Source organism: Borostomias antarcticus (genome assembly GCF_949987555.1).
Source record: "Borostomias antarcticus genome assembly, chromosome: 14".
NCBI lineage: Eukaryota > Metazoa > Chordata > Actinopteri > Stomiiformes > Stomiidae > Borostomias > Borostomias antarcticus.
In genome coordinates this window covers 11,255,562-11,268,392 of record NC_140247.1, presented here as the reverse complement: position 1 = coordinate 11,268,392, position 12,831 = coordinate 11,255,562, and the positions used below count along the sequence as shown (strand labels likewise).

At 46.6% G+C, this 12,831-nt stretch overlaps 2 protein-coding genes across 2 annotated transcripts in view; both read right to left on the bottom strand.

Moving 5' to 3' along the window:
- map3k3 (mitogen-activated protein kinase kinase kinase 3) overlaps positions 1-1,018 on the bottom strand; it is a gene marked incomplete at both ends in the record, with an annotated part of 8,798 nt that extends 7,780 nt beyond the window's left edge. The window contains 3 exons of the mRNA XM_084448447.1: positions 72-112; positions 283-434; positions 1,015-1,018. Coding sequence (XP_084304573.1) covers positions 72-112; positions 283-434; positions 1,015-1,018 — 197 coding nt within the window. The remainder of the gene's footprint in view (positions 1-71; positions 113-282; positions 435-1,014) is intronic.
- Positions 1,019-8,610: 7,592 nt separating this feature from the next.
- Positions 8,611-12,703, bottom strand: limd2 (LIM domain containing 2; the record flags this gene model as incomplete). The annotated part of the gene is made up of 5 exons (XM_084448446.1): positions 8,611-8,770; positions 9,484-9,620; positions 10,476-10,520; positions 11,916-11,987; positions 12,545-12,703. 5 exons carry the CDS (start codon positions 12,701-12,703, stop codon positions 8,611-8,613), a joined length of 573 nt encoding a protein of 190 aa, XP_084304572.1.
- Positions 12,704-12,831: the final 128 nt, after the last annotated feature.

Here is a 12,831-nt window from a genome sequence, read left to right as displayed (position 1 = left end):
ACACACTACACAAACACACACACACAATGGAGTACTACACGATCATTCATATATTCACTCTATTAACTCACCTCCTCTCTCCACAGAACTCAAATTTGATCCTGACGTCGTCCTGGGGGATCTGAGAGACAGAGGTCCAGAGAAAGGTCATAAGGGGGCATGAGTCACGGGGTCACGAGAGGACAATCTTAGATTAGATCTTAGAATGGCGTGCGGAGCCTGAGACGGATCTAGGCGGTCGGGTCGGACGCGGGCGCGCGGCGGGGTTGACGGCGGGCGTACCTGTCGGCTGGCGGGCGCGGCCGTCTTGGGCGCGGCCGTCTTGGGCGCGGGCGTCTTGGGCTTGCCCGTGTCGTAGGAGGCCGCCGGCTGGCGTCTCGTCATCTGGAGGGCCACCAGGTCCTTCATTATGGAGTGGAGAGCCTGTCTCTCGTCTACACACACACACACACACACAACGCACAGTTACACATGGTAGCGGCACACAGTCAACGTCAGGCAAAGTAATAGTTTGTGTGTGTGTGTGTGTGAGGGGGGGGACCTACAGACCGACCACTGTGTTCTGTGTTATAATGTGTGTGCAGAAAATTAGTAAGTCATCTTTATCTAAAGCCACAGGCTGTCCCGTGACAGGCTAGCGAGAAGACTAGTGTTTTTTCAAAACGCTCTATTCCCATGTTTGATCTCGAAGCAGTTCCCTGAGCCTTGGCTGTGTTCGCTCAAGAAGGGAAAATATTCCGCTTGTGTAGCTTGGACCGACATCACACAGCCCCGGGGCCTGGAGAAAGAACCAGACCCCCTCCTCCACCGCACCGAAAACCAATCCTTCACCCGGCAGTGTCTGGAGCAGCAGCTAACACAGCTTACGGCCCTGGGGGATGTGTGTGTGTGACTGCCAGCATGTGTGTGTGTGTGTCTTAGTCCCCAGTGTGCGTTTGTAGATATGCACGTGTGATAGCGGAGGAACCCGTGATGAGCGTGTTGTCTGATTACAGCAGACAGGGGGGAACTCACTCATTTTGGCGGCGGCGTGCGTGCGCGTAACGTCGTCTCAGCCAACCGGAGATGTTCAGATCCTTCTGCCTGCAGCGCCAGCGCCCATCAACAGCATACGACTGAAGGGATCAACACCAATCGTTAGCGACAGGGGACACAGCTTGAGGTTGTTATCGCTCCTCCCGCTACAAACACACACACATGCTTCGCGATAGTTACAGTACCGAAGACACATCGCTTCCCTCGGCTGAAGCATTTCTTTTTTTCAGGCTTGGTTTCTCGCAGGCACGCACAGCGAAGACGGAGAAGCAAACTAAAGGACTTTTCTGGGAACCCGCAACCTAGACGCGAATGAAACTGGCGCGTTTAAGTGCGTATGCGTATGTGAGTGCGTTTTGCACCGGAGAGAAAGTGAGAGTTGAAAAGGTCTAATACTCAAGCTGCACTGGCAATGACAGACCCTGGCGTGAGCTACGTAAAAAAAAAAAAGTTTTTTACTGGGAATATTTTTGCAATTTAAAAAAGTCTGACAGTTTTATACTTCTCAGACAGTATGAGCCATAAAACACTCACTCAACCATGCCATAACTGCACTGTTAATGCTAAGAGGGCAATATGCTATTTCACAGAGTGAACTGCTTTGTGCCAATTTTTTTTCTCAAAGAATGGCCATATCCCTCAACAAGTTTAAGTGTTTTGTAGCTTAAGTGTGGCTATTTATCCACCTAGGTATCCAGGATGACAACAGGATTATAAAGTGAGGTATTTCCTTGAGTGGAGTGGGTTGCTATATCTATGACAATGAGAGTCTGGGACTCAGACAACATTGGCCAAGCCTGTGGAATATAATTCAGCAAAGAACAGGCATTTGGGAGTTTATGTGCTCTAGAAGGGTCTCTTGAACCAAGGGTCTTATGCCAAATGAGTAAAATAGCCAAGAGGCCATACTATATCGAAGGACAATGTTGTGTATCTAAGGAAAAAGTGTGTGACTCGTAATGGTATTATCCTCTCAAGACATCCCTGCCTAGCATCTCCCAGATCAATAAGGTCCTGTTGTTGATCCAAATGGTGCAAGACAGCAGGGAGACACTGACCAGAGCCTGGTCCACTGTAGGACAGAACAAACACCAACGGTCACCTCATCATGACCTGAGCTGGGCCCAGGCGCTGTGAGCAGGGGAGGGGGCACACACACACACACACACACACACACACACACACACACACACACACACTGTAACTACTGGACCCTCGTTATTCCCAGGAAAGACCCAGGCACTTTGAGCACGGGAGGGACACACACACACACACACACACACACTCTGTAACCACTGGACCCACGTTATATCCCAGGAAAGAACACAATACAAATGCAGAAGATCACTAACTCCTGTGGTGAAATTATTATTAAGAATAATATTCACTGTGCACTTGATGTGAACTCCACTACGTCCAGGGAGACGAGGACACAGCGGTGGAGCTGACAGGAGGGTGGAGGCAGAACCCAGCTGGGACAGCTGTGAAGGTGGTAACAGTCCTACCTGGAGCCCACCAGTGGCTCTCAGGATTTCTGGGTAATCATCACCCACACTGGAATGTCAAGAATGTTTTTGGTTGCCAGAGCAGAACCACGGTGTGCTGAAAGCCCCCCGTGTAACTCTCACGCTCTCTCGTCTCAGGAGAGGTTCCAGAATGTTCTACCCCGCCACACACGCACACTCACACACACTCTTACACACACACACACAGACCACCACCCGCCCCCTACTACCTCAACTCAGCACATGCTACAGTACCACCCGCACTCTCTCCTCCTCAAATAACGAAGTCCCGGGGTCACAGGAAGGCCACCGGACAAACAGCCCCTATGGCGTGAATCCAACTACCTATAGCAACGCTCTCAAAAGCACCGTCGCCGCCTGGCCTGTAGGAACGCTCCGTTCAAAAACATGTTTATGTGATGTCACAGCCCCACAAGGGGACCCTGTAGCTGCTCTACCCTGACTGGCCCCTCTGTCCCATCTCTCTGTGTCACCGGTCCTTCGCTCGCCTGATTTGAATTAACCTTCGCGACGGTATGCGGGGTATCTCCGAGAGGAGAGACACTGCCGAGCAACACTGCCAGCCCAGTCAGCTGTACCCTCTCTGTTTTGCTCGTGTATCACATTTCCAAGACTAGCGGGATTTACATGGATTTCCCCCCCCTCTACTCCACCCCCCCTCGCTCCTTTCTGCCTGCTTGGAGGTGTTTAGTCTATGGCTGTTTTTCCCAGCCACGGTCCTTTGCTCCGTCTCATTGGGCTGGCAGCGCATCTGGAGCCCATGCCCTGGAGAACAAAATCCCCCTAGAGCTGCCCCCCGGCCTGATGGCTCTCCCCATTTGAGAGGCTCTTGGTTTGGGCAACTTGCTCCGTCAGCAGAATACACTGACTGCAAGGCTTTTTATTTAAAAGGTTTACCGTTTAAGTGCATTTAGGAGTATATAAGTGCAGTCTATAAGAATGATTCAGAGTGCACTGCTCTTATTTGATAGCCTGCCCTATTAGGCTGTGAGTAGTGCGTCCACGTTGAATTGCAACTGTGTTTAGCCATTTCTCCTAAGTAGAGAAATAAATTCACTTGTACAACAAAATCAGTCAAAGGAGAAAGAAGTCAAATGTAGAGGAAAGTAGAAAATGTTTGGAAGGGGATGTTTTGATTGAAGGCCCACCCCACGCAGAGAAGAACAAGCTCACGGATTGGTTAGATTTGAAGCTGCAGCAGCATGCCTTCTCACCTCACCTGATGCCCTTATGACCTCTGTCGAGGACGAGGCCGGGGTGGTGGTTGGTGGCGCAGTCTACGGTGGGTAGGCTACTGCTTCAAAATCTCCTTGAACAGAGTCGCTCGGTGGAGAGGATGCAGGTAACTTGACCGTTAACCCCCCTTCGGCATCCTCGTCTTTGATTCCCACTGTCTGTCGTCATGTCACTCATGCAACCCCGCGAAAATGCCGAGTGATGATGTGGATCCCATGGTGGGGGGGACCCCCAGCTGTGGGGGCACTTGGTGCAAGTTCGTATGTAGCGCACAACCTATAATTCCTATACTGAACTTTGGGGATAATATTCTATTTTCGTCACATCGAATTAGTCACACTGTAGCCGCTCAGGAGGCTTATGGCACATCCAGTTATAATGCAAAGTGTTCAAAAAGTTTCCAAAAAAGAGTAAAGTACAGTCAACCCTGCGTCGCCACTTCCAATTTGCTCATCTTCCCAAACATGATCAAAAAGATGTACGTCCGATGGCATCTCGTCATGTTACAGTCTGGAATGCCAAAAAGTAAACAAAGGGACAGAATCGTTCTATTATAAGAAAGACATTTCGTGTCAAATAGGCCACGCATTAAAGTCTAGGCTATGAAAATGAACACAAAAGGTGTAACAATAACCTCGTTGCCTTTATGAAATCCATTTGTAACAGAACATCCGTGAAAAAAGACCAAGCGATTTCCGTGATTTTGATGGCCTCTTTCCTGCTAAGTTTGCAGATTTTCCCTTTTATGACTATGCTTCTTCCAATGTGTAGTTTAATTTATACCCAAAACAAAGAATATGCCTACTATAGTGTATGCCTACTCCCGCGTCTTCTTTTCTCTCAACTTGTTATAAGGGAAGGACGCCTAGAGCATATTATAACAAAAGAAAGTTGAGGGAGAAGTATTTCAAAACATGGTGGAGACAGACGATGGATTGTCAACTAGCCTGCCCGAAAGTAGACTATTCTACACTTATGGAAATAAATGCTCAACTCAAAGGGCACTACAGTCGCAGCAAATTATTTATCACTCTTTCAGAGGAAAACTTGCGAGTAAGGTCCTTCTCTGAAGATTAGGCTATAAATCGTGCGCAGAAGTAGCGTAACAACTTCTATCATCGTAGCCGAGTGTTAGCCTAAGTGAAAAACGAAAAGTAAGAAAAACAGCTTTTAACTGACAAAAGAAGTTACCAACATGCATCAATTCGTCAGACGCATTCTGGTGGTGATGATGTTCAAGAAAAAAATAATCCGTATGGCCACCAACGCAAAGTAGACTAAAACAAATATTTAATGCGTACAATTTCCTGACAGAAAAAAAGATCCATTCGTCTCCGGAACCCTTTTTGACGCTTCCATCGAAAAGACAAACGTGTATTCCAAGTTCTTTGTATCGTTTAATGTTTTTCTATGATTGCTTAGATTGTTAATGTACAAAAGTAGATCATTGAAACGACGTAGATAAATCCCCAGTGTACGCATTACGATTACAGTAACTAGATTTACGCCGTGCCCTCTCGGGAGCGCGCTGTTCTCCTGCCGATTTCTCACTCTGGCTGGGTAGCGCGCAGAGCCGCGCACAATATTACTGGCGCGTTCAAAACCCTGACTCACAACCAACTGTACACATACAGTCATGACGTAGTCGGCTTCATTAAACCCAGGGCCTACAAATGTCACGTCAGTGCGGGGCCCCATTGGTTGCAGTGGAGAAAATTCCCCCTCATAATACATCCTCTCTGGAAGCTCTTAGCTCATTCACATGAAATAACTAGCCTATGTTGGTATTTGACATTATAAGCCGTTATAAAGTTATTTACGATCATATTCATATCAACGTTTTAAAAGACTGTGCACTTATAGCCTAGGCTATAGCCTATTAGTGCGCATTGCTCACATGTCACAGCTACGAAATGAATCGCTATGGGCATATAGGTATTAATTTTTTTCAAATATATACCACACCATTTCCGAGTCAACACCAGCATCTTTATTTTTTCAAAAGCATGTAAAAAATAAAAAACTATGGAAAGAAAATGAACAAACAAGATACATTTGATTTTGTGTGTTTGTGTTTACGTGTAAGGTGGGAGGGGGGGTCACATTTGATAATCATGTTCTTCTACCAACACAACATGAACTACACCCTGAAGGAAAATGGAAACAGTAGAGAAAGAGCAAACACAGCCCACATGTCATTTTGCTGTAAGGCCACCTCATTCCACAGGTCAAGTTTATATAGAATACTTTTTCATAAGATGCATACATTTAAATCTCTCATCAATTGTGACAACAGTGACACCTGCATTGAAAAATAAATGTAGGTCTTACATTAAATTTAGCACAAAACTACTGAATGGCAGAACACACACAATCACACAGCTCGCATTCACCTGAGCCTCTTGGCAGTGTGGAAAAGTGTAGCCTACTTTCTCTGTTTTTGCTCCTTGTAAAAAGAAAACAATAATTCACAGAATATGCAGTTGTACCTTGGCGCACTGCTTATACAGAACAGACGATAATGACACAGTGTCTTTGCCTCCGTGGTTTCAAAAGGACTCAGGATGTTTGAGAATCAAAAGGCAAAATAGAGGAAAAACTCATCGAAGTTCATTAACCAAATAGATAAATTCAGTTGGGGGGCTGTAGAAAGTGAGTAAATAAATGTTTGAGTGAAATGAACCTCAATATTGGAACTCAGTAGAGAATAAGCAGAAGCACTCTTATTTGTAGGGATACGGTAGAACTCTGACTAGATAGAAAGGTCCGTGCAGTGTGCACTCAATAAAAGGCGTGTTTGACAAATATGTTCAAGGCTATTCATTTCTAAGGCTTCTCTTTACAAAAGTAATATGTTCCTCTTCCTCCGTTTATTTTCCGTTCTGCACAGTATGCTCAAATTCACAGTAAACTTTCCGTCACAAAATGTATCTTGTGTCATTCAAGTGTTCAAGTGGTAAATTATGTTTAAATGGCTTTAAGTCTCATGGAGAAGAATGTTTTTTTTTTTGTCTGACCGAGTTTCATCGGGCTAAGTAGGAGTTAAATTAAAATAAACATAAGCTTCAAGTGACCATAACACTACTGCTGCATTGCAAGTTATGTACAGTGTATACCGTATGCCTCTCAAACGAATTACTTCCCTCCACCATCCTCCCACTAGGGGGAGCTCTTCCCAGAGGTTCTGGGTGCAGTCTGCTCTGCTCTAAATCCTGATAACACGGCCCTGGTCAGATAAGACAGCAGGCCCTGGTCAGCTCCAGCCGTGCTACCACAGATCCTGGTGTGTAGAGAGACATGCAGCTAAAACGCTCAAGATCATGAAGGAGCGTTCAAATCGAAAACATTTTCATGTTACTGAAAGTGACATGAAACCTTGAGAAGCGCCAGAGAGTTGTGTGTGGAATGATATGCGATGCCCCGTTATGATAACACGGCATGTCTAAATTCAGCACTAGAACAAGATGGCTACAGACAGGAAGGAGCACAGGACCATGGCATGACAACTGTTGGCTTCCTGTGCGTCTGTGATCCCTGTGAAATGTCTTGCTTGGCGGTCACGCATGGTCATTATGTGCATGACAAGGGTACAGTATAGTGTGATATGTTCACCAAGCACAAACTACAGCTATATGTACATAACAGTATATGCCTATGAGAGACCTCTCATATGCAAAATAAGACCTTTAAAACCCAGTAATATTTCAGCCACAAAGCTTCTGTAAGAGCAGCTTCTGGCGTGACATCAGACCCAGGGAATACAAAGAGTGAGGAGTTCTTATTAAAACTTTAAAAAATGATAATCATGAGTCAATGGAGCACATTTTTTTTAAAAGTCACCCAAAACACAAAGATTAGTATAGTCATAAGATAAGGCTTAGAGACCCATTCACTCAGGAATATTGACATGCAAGACACCAGGCAGCCCATTCAGATCAGAGCAACAAAAATAAATCATTTACAAATAAATGGAATGGAATAACAAAAATAAATTCAAAGTCAGGAGAAAACATAGGTAGACAGTGAGAACGGTGGCAAGCGATTGCCTTTGTGTGCGATTGTTTTATACAGTACAGTGTACCCTGTTTATTTCTCAGATATCAGACAAACTAAAACATGGCCTCTGCTAAAGAACTGCTCTTTTAATACGTGTTGGATCTATTTTAATGCATGAATCTAAAAATCAAAAGATACAATAAATATCATCCTCAATTTGAATCAAAATTGTCAAATAAAATACCTAATGTTGACCTGAGTGTACGGTCCACTACAGCCAAGAGTGAGCTCCCTATAGCTTCGCTATCGATATGTTCACCTGAGCATAGTTTTCTTACGACTCCCAGTCAAAATGGGTGCAAATTGCTCAGAAAAGAATTTAAAATTAAAATAAAAACACAAAAACAATGATTTCGCTTCCCACTTCCAGCAGAAAATGTAACAGTGGCTGGTTGAGAAGCTGTTTGGTCACAATCAACAAAACATTTTCTCCAGAGGAAATTGGAAAATAAAATGTAGGAATGAAGATATGAACTGAGCCCAAATGAAGAATAAAACACCTCCCCAATCTGAACATTTTAAATAGGGAGCAAGTCGTGGCCTGTCATTCAATAGGTGTGTGTGTGCGTGTGTGTGTCTGTTTGATGGTGTACAGAGAGACGTATGGAGCAAGCACACACGCGAGGTTTGCATACCCTCCCTCATATGATCCGTGTGTTCCTTATGACATGTTGGAGGTGGGAGGAGGAGGAGGGTGGAGGACAGGGGAGAAGAGGAGAAGAGGAGAAGAGGAAGGCTGGGACCCAGGCAGGCATGGTTACGCGGTCTTGGTTATGTTCTCTGCCTCCTTGGAAACCCAGAGCTCCTTGTGCTGCTTGCGGCCGAAGCCCTCGTCATAGTTGCCTTTGCTTTTGAAGAGCTGCTGGAAGTGCGGCTTACAGTAGAACTCGCCCTGCAGGGCTGCGAAGGTGCCAAGGCTGCAAGCACAAACAGAACGTCAGGATACACACCGTAAAAACACACCATAAAAACACTCTGCGTGTCTCGCTTTGATCACGTCTCTCAGTGCTTTGATAGATGGACAGATATGAATTTTATTCATCCCTGAAGGAAAAGAGTATGTCCCGACTATGTTCTTATGTCAAGTACCTTCTCGCTGCTGCAACACCCAAATCATATAATTTGCATGCTTCACTTTATTAGTATTATTCTACTACACACTATGTATATTTGACCCGATTCTCTATTCAGCACCTCTTCTGTCCTGTCGTCTGCTGCTGTAACACCTGACCCCCCCCCCCCCGGGCATGAATAAAGTCTTATTTGTTGGAGGGTGTCTCACCTGAGTTTGGGTCATTAGTAAAGTCTTATCTCATGTTATTAGTTGGAGGGTGTCTCACCTGAGTTTGGGTCATTAGTAAAGTCTTATCTCATGTTATTAGTTGGAGGGTGTCTCACCTGAGTTTGGGTCATTAGTAAAGTCTTATCTCATGTTATTAGTTGGAGGGTGTCTCACCTGAGTTTGGGTCATTAGTAAAATCTTATCTCATGTTATTAGTTGGAGGGTGTCTCACCTGAGTTTGGGTCATTAGTAAAGTCTTATCTCATGTTATTAGTTGGAGGGTGTCTCACCTGAGTTTGGGTCATTAGTAAAATCTTATCTCATGTTATTAGTTGGAGGGTGTCTCACCTGAGTTTGGTTTTGCAGTGTTTGCAGCAGAAGCAGGTGGAGTGGAAGATCAGGTTGTTGGCCACCAGTCTCTCCATGGGGTAGACGGTCTTCTCACATGACGAGCAGACCTCCCGCTGGGTCTTGAAGCTGAAAGACTGGACGCGGGGGGAAAGAACACAAATGCAGACCGTCATTCACTAGGGTTTCACAGAGCAAAATGCTACGTCCATTCAATTGTTCAAAACCAGACTTAAAACTAGTCTCTTTACACAATACTTTGCCCCTACAAATTGATCTTTATGATCGTATGGCAACTACCTCAATGATTGCTCAAGCTGTTATTGCACTATTCAATGTTTATAGTGTTCTATTTATATATTATATTGCACAATTTATTGTTTATATTGTTCCATTTCACTGTACTTTGATGCTTGTACGGTATATTGCTTGTCGTATTCTGTCCATGCGCTTTCACATTTGTCTGTCTGTCCATGTTCTTGTCTGTTCATTTCTGTGTCGTTTTTAATTTTAAAGCACACCTGTGGATACAATGTTTTATTCCCCTAATGAAGGCATTACACCGACACGGGTTGGGTTACTAGCCGCTCTTAATAAAGGCTATTTAACTTTATGGAGACTTGAGTGCCTTGCCTTTGTTATAGAGTTTTACTCCATCTTATTTTTGTTTTTAATTTTGTTGTAAAGTGCATTGAGGCACCTCGGTGTGATTTTGAACTATTTTTGTTTATAATTTTGTTGTAAACTGCATTGATGCACCTCGGTGTGATTTTTAACTCAAAGAATCAATTCAATTCAATTCAATTCAATTGGCGTACGGGACAACCAGTGGCCTGGACTGAGGTGCATGCTGGGGGCGCGGGGCGGCTAGGCTAGGCGTTAGCATGACGCTGGATCAAAAGGTACTGGGTAGAACGGGAGCAGTGGACTGAAGCACAGGGAACAGAGATGGGAGCCGAGTACAGGTGATCGTGTAATGAAGGCATATTTACTTTGGAGCGTTGGACAGGTTTTTCTTCAGGGGTTTTTCTGTTGTCCTGGAGGAGAAAAGAGATCTGGGTAAAACAAACCATGCTGCCCCCCCCCCAAACCACAAATGTTGACTTAAAAAAACCCGATGCACTCAACACCAGCGTCAACATTACAGGCCAGTCCCTTTCTTAACGAGAGAGTAATACATAAATCCTACACACTGTGCATAACGTAGGCCCTCTCTCCTCCCTCTCTCTCCCCTCTCTCCCTCCTGGTAGCTCCATCTGTTGGCGGCCACCCCTGTGAGGAGGATCAGGTACCTTCTGTCCGAGCTCCGCTGAGAGATGCTCCTGCTACCCTGAACACGAACACACACACGCACGAACACACACACACACGCACGCACGCGCGCGGCTGTGAAGCTAACCCATATGGGACAGAGAGACTCGGTCACAGATACTGTGCGCTCATGCGGTTTACGTTAACACGAATCATGAAGTGTATGGAAGCGAGCTGGCAGGAGCTCGCCGTGTCGACGCGTCTCTCTCTCGTGACGTGTCTCTCCCTCGTGACTCGGAGTGACACCGCCGCTGGCCGCTGTCTCGTATCTGGGATCGCTGGAGACTTGTATGGGCAGAGTCCTGAGCGCCGCTGTTCAAACACTCCAGGTTGGTTTCCAGGCTGTTTACAGTGATGAACGAGCGTTACGCAACGCAGGCCTCTGCCTCTCTCCTTTCCTCTCCTCTGCTTTCCTCTCTCCTTTTCTCTCATCTCTCCTTTCCTCTCTCCTTTCCTCCTCTGCTTTCAAACTCTGATCAAAGCTCTCTGCAATACAGAGACACTACACTTTTCTATTGATGAACTAGGAACACAGGCTACAACACATATGCCCTCTGACTGGCTAGGTGTGTGTGTGTACGTGTGTGCACGGGGGGGGGGGGTGGGTGGGCATATTTTCAGCACAGCTGTTGCCCTCTCATATATAATTCAAGCAGGGTCAAAAGTCGAAGGGGGACGTCGGCCTGGAACCTCGAAGCAGAAGCCTGAGAGCCCCCCGGGGCCACGAGGGGTCAAGAGGTCAGCCGGGTCAGAGAGAGGTTCCTCGGGGCGTCACACCTGGAAGGAGGAGAACGTCGCTCTTTTTTTCTTTAAACGACCAGAGCTGGACTCCGGCCCGGTCTCCATGGCGACTGTGCCTTCAGACAGGGCTGACAATTTGGATGCACGGTCAAGACAGATTGTGCTGTAAATTTGGATGCGCTGTGACCGTCGGACAGATAGGCGAGTTCCAGCAAGCTGGTGCAGAGAAGGCAGTGGACACTAGCAGGACGGAATGAAGGTCTCTCTCTCCCTTTCTCCCCCTCTCCCCCTCCTCTTCTGAACTGGAGAGAAAGTCCACTGCAGACTTTGACTAAAAGCCAATTATGTAAGGGGGGGCCGGGGGGAAGAGGGCATCTGACCAAGCAGGTCAGAGAGGCCTCCTCACTGGACACAAACTGGAGCCCTTTCATGAAGCCGGCCGCACGGCTGACCTGACAGCCACACACACACGGAAAGAGGAATTGACATGCAAGCACATTATGGCGCAAACTGTGGACACGCTACCGCGGAAAAAAACAAACGCCATTTCATCTTTCTGAAAATGTTCAGTAGTTAAAATCCCCCGTCGGAGAAACATCAGATCGACCGATGATTCAATTATGCAGCACTTAAAACTGCAACCGTTAGGGTCGCAATGGGGGTTCGGTTCACAGTACGTCATTACATCATCATCATCTCGCCTCTTCATTACTTCATTTCTCGTCCTCTAACGGATGAAATTACAGCTGGGAAAACAAACGAGGGCATTAACGGGGTTCATCATCCGTCTGAGTATCCAGTTCCTCTCATCCAGATCGTCCATTCTGTTGCTCCCACATTATCCTAAATCACCGTCGGCCTGATCTCGGTGAACGGGTAGGTCAGATGGGCCCACGCGTCACCTGTGACCGACCGCAGACATCGCTAGACATCTGGAAAGGGCACGATGGAGGGATTGGCGTCCGTCGGGGTTGCCGCCTCTGCTTCTGCCCAACGGTAGGCGCCCCACGGGCCCCGCCCCCCCGTCTCCTCCCAAAGGCACTGTGGCCTCCTGAAGACGATCACGATCCCTCCTCTCGTTCCACACGCCGGGCTGAGCGGCGGAAGCCGCGCCCACTTCCCATTTCCACAACAACCCCTCCTCCGGCGAGTCACAGAGCTCCCGCATTGCGAAGCCCCCCCCCACACACACACACCCCCCCGGAAAAAAAAACGTCTGTATGTTGAAATCGTGCGACGGAGAGCGACAGTGCATGGAGAGTAGGGCTGCAAAATTCCGGGAATATTCAAAGTTGG